At 46.6% G+C, this 18,329-nt stretch overlaps 1 protein-coding gene across 1 annotated transcript; it reads left to right on the top strand.

Moving 5' to 3' along the window:
* The first annotated feature begins 14,763 nt into the window (after positions 1-14,763).
* On the top strand, positions 14,764-18,193 carry LOC112895458 (protein disulfide isomerase-like 2-2). Its single transcript, XM_025963408.1, has 11 exons — positions 14,764-14,999; positions 15,652-15,736; positions 15,903-16,000; positions 16,086-16,141; positions 16,439-16,556; positions 16,659-16,686; positions 16,809-16,900; positions 17,118-17,274; positions 17,359-17,483; positions 17,607-17,706; positions 17,794-18,193. The coding sequence occupies exons 1-11, from the start codon at positions 14,821-14,823 to the stop codon at positions 17,860-17,862; spliced, it is 1,107 nt and encodes a 368-aa protein (XP_025819193.1). The 5' UTR covers positions 14,764-14,820; the 3' UTR covers positions 17,863-18,193.
* Positions 18,194-18,329: the final 136 nt, after the last annotated feature.

The following is an 18,329-nucleotide window of genomic DNA, read 5'->3' on the forward strand; positions in this document are numbered from 1 at the left end:
GTTAGGTTAGGGATAGTTAAAGAGGATAAGTCTGCGGACTATAAATATGTATAATGAATAAACAAGAAGGACAGAATCATTCATCAACAACTCTCGGCGTATCGCCTCCCCTGTTCTAGGGTTTTCATCGGGTAAGTGCCATGCGACCCCGGTCACGTTCTGCGTGATCGGGGTAGCATTACCCTTGCTCGTTCGCTTATATGTTGCTCGTTCTGAAGCCTTGTAGATGGCGAGTAGCATTAGTTATCCTAGCACGCATAGAGTGATGTTATTCTTTTCGCATCTTAACCTTGCTTTGTTCGTTGCTCTCGTGTGCTTGATCGTCGTGTTCGTTCGCGGATGCGATGGTTATATCTTGTTTCGTGTTTATCAGTAGATCCGATCTGTTATGGTTAGTTTCTATTTATTTACAGGCTTAGTTCAATATGTACATGATTAGGCCTTGCAAACGAGTTGAATGTTCCGGCAGTATGCTTTGTATCGGCTTATCGCTTGAATAGAGGTTGCTCCAGGAATCGGCTTTTCGGTTGTTTCTTTAATCTCTGTTTAGATTGTTTATCCCGATGCTTTTGTATATTTGTTAGGCTCAATCACGTGTAGGATGTTCCAATCGTGTAATGAGGGCTTAGTTATCGTGGGTTGGATTAGATTGATATTTATGAAGCAAGTCTTATTTAAATATACATATATTTGTATGTTACATGTTCCAAAGATCTGATCCGGTATTGATGCAATCGGCTCTCTATAGCCGATACCGGGGAGGAGGTGATGAGCCGATCACGGCTCGGACTAATCTTTACGTGTGTTTGAGTACGCAGGAGTTTGACACGTTACACCTTCCTGGTCGGGTGTAGGATCAGGTGGCACGCCTAGCGACTTCCAGCCAGGGCGCGCGCCGGATCACTGGGCCGTTGACCGAGGGACCGGGGCCCACCAGCTGTCCCGGAAGCCTCCCGGCTTCTCGTGTTGCCTGTCATTGCTCGCCGGCGGGTTTTAACCGACAACACATTCTGGCACGCCCAGTGGGACCATCTTCATCGACTTCGTCATCATCAACACCATCTTCATCGACTTCGTCATCATCAACACCATCTGCATCAATTTCATCATCACCGTCGACTTCGTCAATCACAGACGGCGGAATGGCAAGAGACGATCCGATCACCTACGAGGAGCTCTCTGCCGAGCATAAGCAGAGATATGACGAAATCAAGGCTCAATTTGAAGCCGACCTCATCGGCTCTTTCGAAAGGACTCGTAGCCACGGTGTCAGGTGGAGAGGGTTTTCACCTGAGGGTGCTCTCGATGGAGTAGATCTGTCTATCCCATCTGAAGATCGTACTAGAGCTTTGCGGCAAGAGGTGAATTATGCGGTGGCCCATTCATTGCACCGGCATTCTAAAAGTTTGGTCAACGCTTTCGAGCGTGTAGCTTTGCGAGTGGTCCAAGAAATTATGAAGCATCAGTATTCTCCGACAAGACCTACTTTGGGAAGCCACAAGGGAGAGTTGCCGTTCCAGACCAGACCTCCATTGCCTTATGCGCTCGCAGTGGTGGAATCACATGGTGCTCCAGCTTATGTGGTTTACAAAATGGGAGGTGATCCCATGGATCACCAGTTCTTCAACGAGCCACCCAAGGAAATCCCACACGGTTACATGGGTGCATACATACCAGACAGCAGTAACCCGATACATTCTACACAGAAAGTAGCTGGAGGGGTTTCCGGAGCCGACGCGGATAAGCAAGCATGGCTAGCAACTTATGCTACAGGGCCGAGTCACGACAGTATGCACTCGGCCCCTGGGTTACAAACAGCGGAGCAAATAAGCGCCATTCTGAGGGATCAGTTTGGCATATTACCGAAGAGGAGAGCGATCGGCTATACCAAGCCGTATCTAAGTGATTATAATCTGATTCCATTGCCGCCCAAGCATCGGCTCCCTGAGTTCACCAAATTCAGTGGGGCAGAAGGTTCTAGTTCCATCGAACACGTGAGCCGATATTTGGCACAGTTGGGTATGATTTCTGTATCAAATCCGTTGCGAGTAAGGTTCTTCTCGCAATCGCTCACAGGACCGGCCTTCGGGTGGTATACGTCATTAGGTCCTGACTCTATCCGTACCTGGAAGCAGCTGGAAGAACAATTTCATATTCAGTATCATTCAAAAGCTGCAGAGGCAGGGATTGCCGACCTGGCGCAGGTACGACAGAAGCGTGGAGAAACTGTGGCAGAATTTATTCGACGCTTCAGGGAAATGAAGAACAGGTGTTATTCAACACGGATCTCAGAAAAGGAAGCTGTGGAATTGGCCTCATTGGGCTTATTGAAGCCGATCAGAGATCTGGCTTTTCAATTGGAATTCACTTCCTTGGTGCATCTTGTCCAGAAGTTGACGACGCACGAGCAGCGTCACCCTAAGCTGTACCAAGAAAAATTTAAGTGCCAAGTAGCACTAGCTGATGCAGAAGAAGCCGATGACTCCGGGGAAGAGATGGAAGTATCGGTTGCAGAATGGGCTCGTGGTGCAAATCCCGTATCGTGCAAGTGGGTAGAGCAAACAGGGCCGGCGAAGGGGTTTGATTTTGATGTGAGTAAAGTGGAGCAAATTTTCGACTTGTTATTAAAAGAAAAGCAGTTGAAGTTTCCACAAGGATACAAACCCCCCACGGTGCAGGAGTTAAAAGGAAGATCATATTGTAAATGGCACGATTCTTTTACCCATGCCACCAGCGACTGTAAGGAGCTCCGTCGGCAGATCCAATCGGCTATTGAGCAAGGCCGATTGATCCTAGGCCAAACCGCTATGAAAGTCGACACTCAGCCGTTCCCTGGAGTCAACATGGTGGAAAATTACGATCGGACTGCAAGGCGACAACTAGACTTCGCGCTTGGCATCAACATGGCGGGGATGGCATCATGCCGCCAGGGCAAGAACGGAGAGGCTGATCCTAGCGATTGGCCCCAAAAAGAGAAGAAGGAGTACATTACAGAGAGATAAGTAAGGTACGTAAGGAATCAACGGCCGACCTCTTTTGATCTTCTCAAGAAATACGAATACCAGTACCAGCAGCGCCTCCAATGGGAATCTGAGGAGGAGGAATATGAGCGCCGCACTGGAAAGCGCCTAAGGAAGCATGAAGATGCCCGCGATCATTGGCACTGCCCGTTCTTCAGGTACTATTGGGATTCAGGTATGAGCCGGTTGCCTACTATCAGGGATTGCCCGGAGTGTGGATCAATGAAGTCAAAAGCAAGAGATTCGGTTTTCCAGCAGCTAGGACCTGCTCCAACCCGGCAAGTGCGGGTTCGGTCACCAAGAAGGGGAGATGAAGAAGAAGATAGGTATCATCGTCCATGTTGGTGCCCCGATGGACTTAATCGTTCCCAGAAGCGCAGGGTTCAGCGGCTGTGTAGCTTGGAGGAGGCCGAGGCCAGGTACATCGAGACTTTAAGGAAGGCGCGACCGGATCTGGCAGAACAAGTCCATTATGTGCAGAAAAAAGAGTCGCGCCCACCTAGGAAGGAATGGCGGCCCAAGTCAGCAAAAGCCGATAAGAAGGTATCGGCCGATGCACACATGGTTTTTGTACTTCCTGCAGAATTCCATGCTCGGACCCAGGAGGAGTCATCGGTAGCCCAACTTGATTTGGGACCACGGCCGGTGATATTCGAGAAGCCACAAGCCAAGAACTACAAGCACCTGAAGGCTTTGTATCTTAAAGGGTATATTAATGGTCAGCCCGTTAATAAAATACTGGTGGATACAGGGGCAGCAGTTAACATCATGCCGTACTCAGTTCTGCGCCGTTTGGGGCGGTCCACTGGAGATCTAATCAAGACCAACGTCACGCTAAGTGATTTTAATGGGCAGACTTCAGAAGCTCAGGGCATCCTCAGTGTGGATCTAACTATTGGAGAAAAGACCGTCCCGACTTCGTTCTTTGTCATCAACAGTAAAAGCACCTACAATGTTTTACTTGGCAGGGATTGGATTCACACCAACTGTTGCATCCCCTCCATAATGCATCAATGTTTGATCCAATGGGATGGAGATGAGGTGGAAGTGGTCCAGGCAGACGACTCGATCGAAATTTCGCATGCTGCTATGAGCATTTGGGATGCAGAGGATCAAGAGCCGATTTCAGGGATATGCCTAGAAGGGTGCGATCGCATCGAGGCTACAAAAAACGGAGTAAGGCTGGTCTTATCCACCGGCCTTACGGAGTAAAGGGGCCGCAAGGAGCGACACGCTGTAGCAGAGCCATAGAGGCCGATTCCTGCAATCGGCCCCAAAAAATCAAATTTGTGAGGACAACTGTTTTACATAGTTGTTATGGGATGGCCAGCGCTGGCAGCCGGCCTTGTTCTTTTTGTAAAAGCTTGGAAACTAATGGGATGCGTGGAACGGCCGATCTTAACGATCGGCTGGGATTCTGTATACTGTCTTCCTTTTCCATCTGCAGTATTGATTTAACGGAGGAAGGGAAGTTAGGGTATGGTTTTCACATCGGCTGATGAACTTGAGGAGATAGATATTGGTCCTGGGGATAAGCCACGACCAACGTTTATAAGTAGGAAGTTGCACCCATCTCTACGAGAGCCGATGATAACTTTGCTGAAGGGATATGCTGATTGCTTCGCATGGGATTACACAGAGATGCCTGGGCTGGATAGGAGTATAGTTGAGCATCGGCTCCCTCTTAAGAGCGGATTTCGACCATTCCAACAGCGGGCACGGCAGATGAAAGCTGAAGTCCTGGTTGAAGTAAAGAAAGAAGTAGAAAAGATGTTAGAAGCTGGATTTATCAGGACTTGCAGGTACGCTGAATGGATCTCCAGCGTTGTGCCCGTACAAAAGAAAGATGGCCGATGGCGGGTATGTGTGGATTTTAGGGATCTCAATAGAGCCACTCCGAAGGACGAATACCCAATGCCTATTGCAGAGACATTGATCAATGCTGCTTCCGGCCACAAGATTTTAAGTTTCATGGATGGTAATGCAGGTTATAATCAGATTTTCATGGCCCCTGAAGATATACATAAGACCGCGTTTAGAGTGCCTGGAGCGGTGGGCCTGTTCGAGTATGTGGTTATGACTTTCGGTTTGAAGAATGCTGGTGTTACGTATCAGCGTGCCATGAACCACATTTTTCATGATTTGATCGGCAATCTAGTAGAGATCTATATAGACGATACTTCTATTGCTTCAGTTGGCGATACTTCTATTGCTTCAGTGGTGGTACAATTATATGATGGCAAAGAGAGGGTGGTCTTTTATCTCAGCAGAAGGTTGTTGGATGCAGAAACAAGGTACCCCGATATGGAAAAACTTTGTTTGTGTTTATTTTTTACGTGCACCAAGCTTCGTCATATCCTGCTATCGGCTGAGGTAATCGTCATTTGCAAATTGGATGTCATAAAACACATGCTATCAGCTCCTGTTTTGAAAGGCCGATTGGGGAAATGGATGTTCGCATTATCAGAGTTTGATATCCGATATCAACCTGCAAAAGCGGTTAAAGGGCAGGCGTTGGCGAATCTCATTGCTGAAAGGGTCAATACCAATATAGCAGCACTTTCAGTACGAGCCTGGGCTATGTACTTCGACGGATTAGTTTGTGGGGACGGATGCGGTATTGGCGTCTTATTTGTATCGCCTCGGGGGGCAACGTATTCTTTCTCGATCAAATTACCTGTTACCTGTACCAACAACCTCGCAGAATATGAGGCAGTATGTAAAGGCATGGAGTTGCTTCTAGAGGCCGGAGCTGAAGCAGTGGAAGTCTTCGGGGATTCAAAGTTGGTAATCTCCCAACTTACAGAAGAATACAGGTGCGAAAGTGAGCTGCTGTTCCCGATGTGGGTCCAATGGCAGGAGCTAATAGCCCAGTTCAGGTATATAAATTTTTATTGGATCCCTAGGGCTCGGAATGCAGAAACCAATGATCTAGCGCAACTGGCTTCAGGGTATAAAGCCGATGGGTCAAATCATCAGGCGTACTTCCTGGACCAGGGAGATTGGAGAGCTGATATCTTCAATTACTTAAAGGATTCGGCTCGGGGGGTACCCAAGAGGATACGGTACAAAGCCATGAAATATGTCCTCATAGGGGATGATATGTTTTACAGGACCTTAGAAGGGTTATTGCTTAAGTGTTTGGGGCCGGTCGAATCCAATCGGCTCCTGCATGAAGTTCATGAAGGAACGTGTGGGACTCATCAATCGGCTCACAAGATGAAGTGGCTAATTAGACGATCAGGGTACTACTGGCCCACCATGCTTGAAGATTGTTTTAAGTATTATAAAGGGTGTCAAGCATGTCAGAGGTTCGGAAAGATCCAGATGGTGCCAGCGTCCGTAATGAACCCCATCATTAAACCATGGCCATTCAGAGGCTGGGGTATGGACATGATCGGCAAAATTAATCCTCCATCTAGTAAGGGTCATCAGTTCATTCTAGCTATCACGGATTATTTCACCAAATGGGTGGAAGCGGTCCCGATGAAGTCAGTGGCATCTAAGGATGTTATTCAGTTCGTCAAGGAACACGTCATTCACAGATTTGGGATTCCACAGACCGTTACAACAGATGGTGGCTCGGTTTTTATTTCAGAAGAATTCAGGAAGTTTGCTGCTGATATGGGAATCAAGCTGATTAGATCGTCCCCATATTATGCTCAGGCAAATGGACAGGCCGAAGCGTCCAATCAGAGCCTTATCAAATTGATCAAAAGGAAGATCGATGAATACCCCAGACGCTGGCACGAGGTCTTGTCAGAAGCACTCTGGGCATACCGTATATCATGTCACGGGGCGACAAAAACTTCCCCTTACCACTTGGTCTACGGGCAGGAAGCCGTGTTACCATGGGAAGTTACGGCCAGGTCAAGACGTGTGGAATTCCAGAATGATTTATCTGCTGAGGAATATGCTACTCTGATGAGTGACAATGTGGAGGATCTCACGGAACTCAGGCTATGGTCGCTAGAGAAAATCAAGGAGAATAAGGCTAAGGTAGCCCGTGCGTACAATAAAAAAGTCAAGCCGAAGGAGTTTCAAGTGGGAGACTTGGTCTGGGAAGCAGTATTACCATTAGAAACCAAAGACGCGGCATATGGCAAGTGGTCCCCGAATTGGCACGGGCCTACAGGGTTGACCAGGTCCTCCCTGGAAATGCGTACATGCTTGAAGAATTAAACGGCGTCAAGTTTCCGGTAGCAGTCAACGGCCAACATCTTAAGAAATACTTCCCGAGTATGTGGGCTGACGAACAGTGAAGCCGATGGCCCCCATCAGGCAACAAGCCGATGTGGCTAGCAAACTAAGAAGGGCAACACGGGCCGAATCGATGACGTATGGGCAAAACAAGAAATAAAGAAGAAGGCCGATGAGTATTATCGGCTCACAGAACAGCCGAGTCGTCGACTTTAGAAGTTTGCTTGTAGCAATTAAACATCACAAGTTACCAACCAGCCGATGCATCACCATCGACTTTAGGTTCACTATATAAAAGACAAAGTTTATCTGGAACAGTTCATCTGGAGCAGTTTTTCTGAAGGAAGTCATCAATGGCGGCAATAGCATCAAGCGAATGCGGTCAACTTCAGCAATTACTGCCTCATCTTCTTCATCTACCCCCGGCACCACTTGCTTGCTCAGGCCGCTTAACTCGGCCAAATCTGCTTGCAGCTCGGCGGTCAAGACTGCTGCTACCTGCTTGGAACCCGCGATAAGATCCTTCTCTTCTTGGATGCGCTGCTTGGTGGCTTGGACTTTGGCTTCGAGGTCTTCTAATTCTTTCTCCAGGAGGTGAAGCCGCTGGGCAGAGGCAGATGTGTCAACTTTGGCATCAAGTGCAGCTTTCTTCTTGTTGACTGACTGGCACATCTCAGCGATGATAGCCCTTAGGAGCGATTGGGAACGCCGAGTCTCAATCCTATGGCGAGCCTCTGCCACTTTTGCCCGGAAAGAAGGAAGGCGCCCGGCCGCAAAAGCTTGACCTGAAGGCTCACTGGGAGATGAGGGTTGACCTTATCAAGGACTTGCTTTACCGCATTGGAGTCCTGAGTCAGGGCGTCGATCGGACCCGATAGAAGATCCTTCATGCAAAGGAGTCGACTGGCGGTGCTGGCCAGGTCCAGGGGAGGGTCATCGGCTTCCAGTATGGTTGACCCGATCGAGGCAGGATCAAACGCGAGCAGCTCTGAAAGATTCAGGTTCTGAAGAAAAAGAGAGTAAGTAGGGTACTACAGGGAAAGACCAAAGTAAGTGCAAAGTAATTACAAAGACATACCCGTCCCGAAGAGGTGACGGTAGCCGACGAAGGGACGATTGGCTCCTGGGGGCGCATCCTTTCCGAGGGACGAACGCCGACGGAAGAAGTTCGATGAGCCACGTCTTCAGAAGAAGCAGCGACAACTGGCGAAATAGCGGACGGTTCCGCCGGAGTGACAGCCGATGAGACAGCGATCGGCTCTGCTGGAGGAACCCCTCGTGCAGGGGGATCGGCAGTAGCTGAGGCAGTGGATGACCCTTCCAGGCAAAGGCCAACAAGGGACGCGGCCTCGACCGGTTCCCGCGGACCTGGCGAAGCGACTGGGATATCGACCGATGCAGAAGGACCCGCCAGGTTTGCCGCACCAGGATCGCGGAGAGTGATTAGAGCCTTACTGGGCGCGTCCACGTCCTTTGGCACCTCTGAAGATGAACCCTTCTGGCATGAGGGTTCTTCCCCGCTGGAGACGTCCACAACGGCAGGCTATAGGGGGAGAGGGTATAATTAAAGAAGATATAAACAGAAGTCCAATCGCGAAAGCAGGGAAAAGAGCCGAGCCTGGTTGGCGACTGGAGACGCCGGGTTAGGGGAAGATGGCGCAGTCTCCTTCCGGACCTTTCTGACAAGAACCTTCCTCGTTTTGACATGAGCTCGGGGAGCAACAGCTTCAGAAGAACGCTTCCGCTTGGGGGTGAGCTTGACAGTGCTCGGCTGAAGTTGCATCACGCTCTTCGAAGTGGGAGGTGCATTCTTGCCAAAGAGAACCACAGGGGCAACTGGCAGGAAACAAAAGGGCGATCCATCATCGTTCAGCGGCTCTGGGCCATCTTCTTGCTGCGGAAACAAAGAAGGAAATTAGAAAGAGTCCAATAGAAGTCAAAAAAGGAAGTGTTAGCCAAGAAGCAATACCTTTTCAGCAGGAATTTCGTATTCGGGATGGATCTGTTGCAGCATCGGACCCAGAGCTCCTCGGAAAACATGAGTTTTCCACATCATCCACCACCCGTCAAAATCGACAGCCGAAGAAGTAAGGGTAAGATCGGCAGGGACAGATAAGGGGAGGTCTGTAAATAGGCTGTAACACCTCTGGGTGGTCAGAGCATCGGGGAGATCCACCCTGTTTGATGTCAAGAAGTGAAAAAGAAAATGGGGAGGCACTTGCCCGAGACCCAACTGCCGGGCTGCTACGACCGGCTGGTAGAACTCATAATCGGGTTTGATGATCCGATTAGAGGTACTCATGCCAACTGGAAGAAGGCAGGGCCGAACCATGATGGAGTATAGGCAAGATCGGCCAGCCGGAACATAACCGGGTTCTCAAAGAGTTCAGGATCAGCATATGGGAGAAAATTTGGGTTATCTAAGCCTTTGTAGAAAACCCTGAACCAGCGAGAAGCATCTGGGGGATTCAATTTCCCACGAGGGAGACTGTAGAGAGCTTGCCCAAAACTGGTACACCTAATCTGTCTCCCAGTCGGATCAGGAAAAGAATTGCGAACCAAGGTAGGGAAATTGGGAATGGAACTTTGGAAATACAGGTGAGCCCACAATTGGATGAACCACCACGGACCACCAGTTCTGAGTTTTTTCTGTGTAAGTAAGCTAGAAGTCATCAAATGAAGGTACCTGTAAAGTTCCCCAAGAAATAGTTTACCAAGGCCAACAGGGATACCTTTGGCCAGCTCGTAAGCCAGAGAGAGGTAATTTTTGGTTGGGGCAAGAGAAGGACCACAGAAGAGGAAATGCTCAAGCCACAGATTGAGAAAAGTCATGTGCTCCTTCTCCGATACAGGACCCTTGCTTTTTTGGTGTTGGCTCAAGTATGTGCTCCAGTTAGTACACTCTGCTTTGGAAGATAGTTTGAAGGGGACTACAGAGAGCCTGTAAGCAGAAGGGCAAGCTGATGATATGTCCAAGCCAGTGATCATCATAACATCTAGCAGTGTTGGGGTCATCGGACCATGACCAAAAAGGAAGCAATTCAAGGCATCAGACCAAAAGTAGCCGATAGTCTTCAGAAGGTTTTCATCTTTTTCAAGAGAAGAAAGGGACAAAGACAGAGCATCAGCTATCCCGATGGATTCCCATAAGGGCTGGTAGGTGTCTGCTACTCTGTTGTACCAAACTATCCAGCCTTCAAGGGGATTCGCCCAAGCGCGGAGGCTATCCGACCAAGATTCTAGGTTTATGTCTTGACTCACGAAAGGGATCCGATTGGCTTCAGATGAAATTAGATCTATGGGTTTTTCGTAGGAACGAGGCCCGAGGCAGAAAGAATTGGGGGAAGAAGGGTGCGGTAAGAAGATATCGGAAGTCTGAAAAACCCCAAGAAAATAAGATTGCCGAAGAAAGAGTCAATCAACCGCGCAGTAAATTTTACGGATGCTGCATTAATTTAATGGGGGTCGAAGTTTACCTTCAGACCGAAGCCGGCGGCGGCGGCGTTCGAAGATTCCGCCATCGAGAGTCCTGAATCGGGATTTTGGAGAATGGATCTAGGGTTGGTGATGCAAGATCAAATGTGCGCCTCGGGGATCAAAGGAGAAGCTCGCAGCTAGGGTTTGCGGGCAAAAAGGAGTTCGGATTTGACCTAGATCCCAGGATCTCCAGAAATCTACGGCGGTTTGGAGGACTAGTGGAGGGTAAAGTAAATTGAAAGGTTACATGAGATCCGGGTCAGTACATTCTAGAGCCGATGCGTTGCCATCGGCTCTTGAGCAGATTGTAGTGCACAAGAAAAGTCATGGATACAAAAGAAGATTTTATTCACAGCAAGGTAGTAGATACAAAAGAGGGATTAACTATTCCTTGAGGTAGCCTAATGGGGACACTACGGCCTACCACCAGTACACACCAGCGGTTTTGCGGCGCTTGGCTGGCGGTGCAACGCTAGCATCGCTACTATCGCCATTGCTGCTGTCGTCGTCGTCATCCCCACTTTCGCTGGCGAAGCCGTCATCGTCTTCGGCTTCTTCGGTGTCGTCGAGGGTTTCGTCCGATGACCTGCCAAGAAGGAAGGTACCTGCCATCGGATCTTCCTCAGAGGAGTAAGAATCGTCTTTTTCTTCCGAGGAGGAAAGATCTTCCCCCCAAGACGCGTCGTCTTCATCTTCCTCCAGCTCAGCTCCAAGGAGGAGCGCGAGGTCTTCACCGTCAGTCAGGGATTCGTCATCCTCTGACTGGGAACGAAAGTCCCATTCCTCTGCATCCCAATGCAGGGGGGCACGGACCTCGTAAGCGGCAATCGGGTCATATTCTGGAGTTGGTTCTCGGGAGGATTCAGATTCATAAGAAATAACGGAGGAAACAGAAGAAGAAGAGGCCATAGCAAAAGAAGAGAAGAAGCGTAATTGACGATGGCTGTGAGGGGAAAATGATTTAGGAAGATGCCGGGGGTAAGTTTATAAAAGCAAACAAGTGGGTGAAGTGAATCGGCACCATGACGGTTCCCTAGGAAACTGGTGCAGAGCCGTCACATCCATCGGAAGTCGAAAGGGTATGGCTGTACGGATCGGAAGCCGAAGGGTCGAGGCGGTGTTAAAATAAGGTGATTTCGGAATTATTATTGCCGAAACCAGAGAGGCATGTGTTATCACCATAATTTAACCGGGCTAGAAGTGGGCCATGGAGCAAGATGGGCCTAGAGGACAGTCACGATAAGCTTGCGAATCAAGCCCTGTGCGGATAATTAAGGCCAGAAAGGCCGTGTAAATTAGGAATAGGCAGTTAAGATTCGTGTCGTGTTAGGTTAGGGTTAGTTAAAGAGGATAAGTCTGCGGACTATAAATATGTATCATGAATAAACAAGAAGGACAGAATCATTCATCAATAACTCTCGGCGTATCGCCTCCCCTGTTCTAGGGTTTTCATCGGGTAAGTGCCATGCGACCCCGGTCACGTTCTGCGTGATCGGGGTAGCATTACCCTTGCTCGTTCGCTTATATGTTGCTCGTTCTGAAGCCTTATAGATGGCGAGTAGCATTAGTTATCCTAGCACGCATAGAGTGATGTTATTCTTTTCGCATCTTAACCTTGCTTTGTTCGTTGCTCTCGTATGCTTGATCGTCGTGTTCGTTTGCGGATGCGATGGTTATATCTTGTTTCGTGTTTATCAGTAGATCCGATCTGTTATGGTTAGTTTCTATTTATTTACAGGCTTAGTTCAATATGTGCATGATTAGGCCTTGCAAACGAGTTGAATGTTCCGGCAGTATGCTTTGTATCGGCTTATCGCTTGAATAGAGGTTGCTCCAGGAATCGGCTTTTCGGTTGTTTCTTTAATCTCTGTTTAGATTGTTTATCCCGATGCTTTTGTATATTTGTTAGGCTCAATCACGTGTAGGATGTTCCGATCGTGTAATGAGGGCTTAGTTATCGTGGGTTGGATTAGATTGATATTTATGAAGCAAGTCTTATTTAAATATACATATATTTGTATATTACATGTTACAAAGATCTGATCCGGTATTGACACAATCGGCTCTCTATAGCCGATACCGGGGAGAAGGTGATGAGCCGATCACGGCTCGGACTAATCTTTACGTGTGTTTGAGTACGTAGAAGTTTGACACGTTACACCTTCCTGGTCGGGTGTAGGATCAGGTGGCACGCCTAGCGACTTCTAGCCAGGGCGCGCGCCGGATCACTGGGCCGTTAACCGAGGGACCGGAACCCACCAGCCGTCCCGGAAGCCTCCTAGCTCCTCGTGTTGGCTATCATTCCTCGCCGGCGGATTTTGACCGACAACACCGGCTGCCTCTTCCCCTCTTTTTTTTTGTCGCGGCTCGAGCTTCCCGTCTCACTCACGGTCCCAGTCTTCTTTTCCATCCGCCCCGTCCTTTCTCTTTCATCTAGGCGGGTGGGCTACTGTGCTCCACAACGACGGTGAGATGGCCCCACCCCAACCTACCATTAAGTGGAGGCCCTTCCGCCGCCTCGACGTCATTGCCGTCGAATCCACCGGCGCAGCGCTTGATGATCTTGAAGCAGACGATCCGACGGCGCCTTCCTTTCGCGTACAGTTTCATGGATGTATCCTTGTATTCGTATGTATACTTGGTGGGCTTCGGAAATACTTGACGAAATGTATCCTACGCCTTCTATGAATGTGCAACTGTACTGCTCTTATTAATATTAATATATATTTAAATTATAAAAAAACCTTAATTCGTATTACCTCATCGGTAATCATGTCTATGGTATGAGTCATCGACAATTTTGGTCCAACAACTTGTAAATTGGGGCACTTACAGTAGGTGATATATTTGACTACACCGGATCAGATAGAGTGTATATGGTTTGTATTCTACCACACTTGTTTTGTTTTATTTTCTCATCTCATCTTGAGGGAATTAATTTCTTTCTGAAAATTAAGAAAGAGCCAAAATTGCTCAAAATAAATAATAACTGTTCCATTGTAATATTCTACTCATAATTGACTATTGATACATAGTATAAAGATAGCCTTAATGAATTATCTAATTTCTTTTACTTATTAAATTACAATTTGTAAAATACAAATCTATAATGAGACATGGTACCATTCTTAGGTAAACGGTATGTTTTAAATTTAAATAAAAGAAAAATATTTTGTCTAAACTTAAATCGTATAAATAGAGGTAAACAGGTCTTCTGATGTCCATAGAAGTTGTCCGTTAAACTAATTCTAATAAAGAAACAAATATCTCTCATTTTCCCAAGAAAAATATCTCTTATTTCTGATGCAGATATTTGTTTCAACTTTGAAATAGAGGTTCTTGTGTTGACTAAATACATTGCCTTGTGACACGAATACTAATATCTAAATAATGCTCAATTATTTATTCTGGCACGAATGTACCCTGCCCTTACGATCCGACATGTCCAAGTACATTACCGTCATTATGCTTGGACCGTAGATGCATCAATTTATGAAGTTGTTGTATTAAATTGAGCATTCTACAAATTCTTAGATCAACACGCACCCACCTACCAAATTGTCGTCACCTCAGGAACCTATAATATTCACACGATATCTAACGTGCACACTATAATTCCTTTGTCACCTGAGGAACCTATAGTTTTTTAGGTTTTCTCGTCGTGGTCTTTACATCTTTTCTTTTTTCACCTATACAATTCTATTAATCCTCTTCTCTGTCAATACATGATGCGTGGTAGTGTGCCGTTGACCGCTTAAAAGAAGGAAAATCCGAAAACGATGCAATTCCCTTGTCATAAGCTCATTTGTAATGACCATGATATGCAATAGCCGGAAAGAAGCTTCTACGTCTTGATATTTGCGAACAGACAGGTAAGAGATTTGTAAACAATTTGGAGTCAAATCCACTCAATCAAACAAGGACCGATGTGAAGCTGTAGATCTTCGCTTAAACGTTACTCTCCCTACACGAGGTAAGTTGGAGTATATTATAGGAAAAAAGGGCGTATTTCTGATTCATTTTTGAAGGATTATTTCCTGGTTTAAAACGACAAGTGAGGAGGAGACTTGGCTTCGCCAGTTTCGCCTAAACCTCGGGGTGCTTCCCAGACCAGAACACAGCCATGGCGATCTCCCAGATCTCCCGCGGGGCCCTGGCCCTCCTCCTCGTCGCCGCCGCCGCCTTCGCTGCCGCCCCGGCCGCGCTCGCCGACGGCGATGACGTGGTGGCCCTCACCGAGTCCACCTTCGAGAAGGAGGTCGGGCAGGACCGCGGCGCCCTCGTCGAGTTCTACGCCCCCTGGTTCGCCATCGTCCCCTCTCTCTCTCTCCCGGATCGACGCGCGATTTAGATGGATCGGGTCCGTGGTTGGGTTGGGCAGCGTGTTGCGGAGTCTAGATCTTCATGCACCTGAGTGCCCGGTCGGTTTAGCTGCGGCTGCTGGGATCGGGGGATGCTGAGGAGGCTGTAGTTCTCGAGTTGTTTCGATTTGGGCTCAGATAGTCTGGTGGGTACTGTTTTTTGGATTTTCTTTCTAGGAGGTCTTTCGGTATGAATTGATCGGGATGCGATTAAATTTCTGCACAATTGGTAAAACTAATCCTGAATTCAGTTGAATTACGAATCATGAAGGTTAGTTCACTTATTTTCGGTATCAAACATGAACCTGAGATCAGGATCTTCACTTCCTCACTTTGGGATTCGATTCATTGCCGGAAACTGGAAGATGTCCTTTGGGGTGTGCGTTTGATAGGTTTTCAGGGAGGGTGCAAGATCTAGCTGGAATTACTTATGGTTGCTCAGACACGCCATGCAGCATAGTGCTCACATGTTAGTGAATAGTTTAACCTTCTGAAAGTTAGTACTGCATTTGAATTTGAGTATTTCGGTGTATCAGCATTTCAGCACCTCAAAGAATATCTGATCTAAAAATCTACCTATTTTGTTTGTTCAGGTGTGGTCACTGCAAGAAGCTTGCTCCCGAGTACGAAAGGCTTGGCGCAAGTTTTAAGAAAGCTAAATCCATCTTAATCGCGAAAGTATGGAATTTTACTCAATCCCTGATATAAATTGTATGCTACAAACAATGGACTAGAAAGTGATAGGCACTTGGTGCATGCATATCATGACAATTAATTGCCTTCTGCAGTTTTGTGGTTTGATAATATCATTGGACTTATTATTTAACTCCAATTCTTATTTTAGGTTGATTGTGATGAGCACAAGAGTGTGTGCAGCAAGTATGGAGTTTCTGGGTATCCAACAATCCAGTGGTTTCCCAAAGGATCCTTGGAGCCCAAAAAGTGAGGCTACACAATATTAAACTTTTGGTGGCTTTCTCTGTTTTCCATGTTTCATGAGTCATGACAAATTTCTTTGACAATTTAGGTATGAAGGACAACGCACTGCGGAAGCCCTTGCTGAATTTGTTAATACTGAAGGAGGTGGGTATTTAACCCTCTCTAGATTCCTTTGAAATTGTTGATTTAACACGCACACCTCTTGATCTTCGCTCCACTCGTTGAGTCGTTGTATAGAAAGTAACACAACTATTTTCAAATTTCCAAAGTAACTATATACTCCCTCCGTTCCAAATTATATGTCTAGATACATAAGCAAAACTATGTATCTAGAAAAGCCAAAATGACATATAATTTGGATCAGAGGGAGTATTATGAATTATCAAAGTAGCCTCATTATGCTAAACAAATGTCTAAACTTATGTGGGTTCTGGCTTTCAGGCACAAATGTAAAGCTGGCAACCATTCCTTCAAGTGTTGTGGTGCTCACCCCAGAGACTTTTGACTCAGTTGTCCTTGATGAAACAAAAGACGTCCTTGTTGAGTTCTATGCCCCATGGTAGGTTTCTAGGCGTTGTTAACTTACACATGGTCTTCTGCATCATCAATCCCTGACCTTTCCTGGTGAATCTAATTGATTGGGTACTTTTTTGCTGTACAGGTGTGGTCACTGCAAGAGTCTTGCTCCGGTTAGTACATGAGTCTGCTTGAGTTTATGCTACATATTCTATTGCAATTTTACTGTTGCAAGCATCATTAGCGATCTTTGTCATCTCTGCAAGTCTAATTGTATTCTTGTATTTTTTTTCAGACTTATGAGAAGGTGGCTTCTGTTTTCAAGTTGGATGAGGGAGTCGTTATTGCAAACCTTGATGCTGACAAACACAGGGATTTGGCTGAGAAGTATGTTCTATCTTGCATCCAAAAATGATTTATCTGCATATATTCCCCTGTTTGTGCTATCTAGTATGTAGGTGTGATGTTGTTTTCCTGTGAATGCAAGTAACAGTATTCATATGCATCACAACATATAACACTTTCGTTACCCTGGCTTGCTCTTCTGTACTCAATAAATACTGTACTGTACACTATTGTCTATAACTTGTGATGCCACTTTCAGGTTTGGAGTTACTGGATTCCCTACGTTGAAGTTTTTCCCAAAGGGAAACAAAGCTGGTGAAGATTATGACGGCGGCAGGGACTTGGGTGACTTTGTCAAGTTCATTAATGAGAAGAGTGGTACCAGCCGTGATACAAAGGGTCAACTCACCTCAGAGGTTTGTGACATACTCACTGTACTGTATGGCTGCACATTCAGGCAAAATGCTAACTCTGGCCATGCTCTGTTTGTTATTTGTTAGGCTGGCCGCATAGCAAGTTTGGATGCCCTGGCGAAGGAGTTCCTTGGTGCTGCCAGTGACAAGCGGAAGGAAGTCCTCTCCAGTATGGAGGAGGAGGTAGCTAAGCTCAGTGGTTCTGCTGCCAAGTAAACTCTCACCTCAGTTATTACTTAATTTTAAGCTATTTAATGATCTCAATTCATGTTGTAATAATGTTATCAGTTCAGTGAGTAGAATTTCATTGGATTTCCCTTGGTTACTTAAATCAGGCATGGAAAGGTCTATTTAACCATCGCAAAGAAGATCCTAGAGAAAGGCAACGACTATACTAAGAAGGAAACTGAGAGGCTTCAACGCATGTTGGAGAAGGTGGGAAACAATTATCTCAATGCCCAGTTTTCGTTGATGTGTCTCATCGTCCAGATTAGGTTACTCATGTTTATGATCTTGTTGCAGTCCATCAGCCCCTCGAAGGCTGATGAATTTACCATCAAGAAGAACGTTCTTTCAACATTCTCTTCCTAAGGCAACGGCTGGCTCCACTTTCACGTTTCAGATATAGGCGAAGAAAACTGCAAGCTTAGGGGGATGTGATAATGAGAGTTGATTGTTGGTAGAACTAATTTTGGAGGCTTCCCTCGATCATACGTGATACTTTTATCATTTTGCAGCTTGCAGTTCTTTTCTTCGTGCTTACATGGATTTTATTTCGTAGCACTATAGTTTACTTTTGTGGATGGAGAGAAGAGATAGAAAACATTGTGACTACAGAACAGAGTTTTCAATTCCAATAATAAGGCTCACTCTATGGGCTTATATACGAACTGGAAAGCTGATGAGTGCGGCCATTATCCAGTTTTCCTATGAGTTTGACGCATCCTTGAAACATTTTCTGTAGAAAGGACGTGTGCCAACATCATCTCATCGAAGTTACTATTGTTTTCAGTGTATGGTGGTCGATTGGATGTTGTACAATCTAAACAATTTCGGTA

The sequence above is a fragment of the Panicum hallii genome, chromosome 5 (genome assembly GCF_002211085.1).
Source record: "Panicum hallii strain FIL2 chromosome 5, PHallii_v3.1, whole genome shotgun sequence".
In the NCBI taxonomy this organism is placed as follows: Eukaryota; Viridiplantae; Streptophyta; class Magnoliopsida; order Poales; family Poaceae; genus Panicum; species Panicum hallii.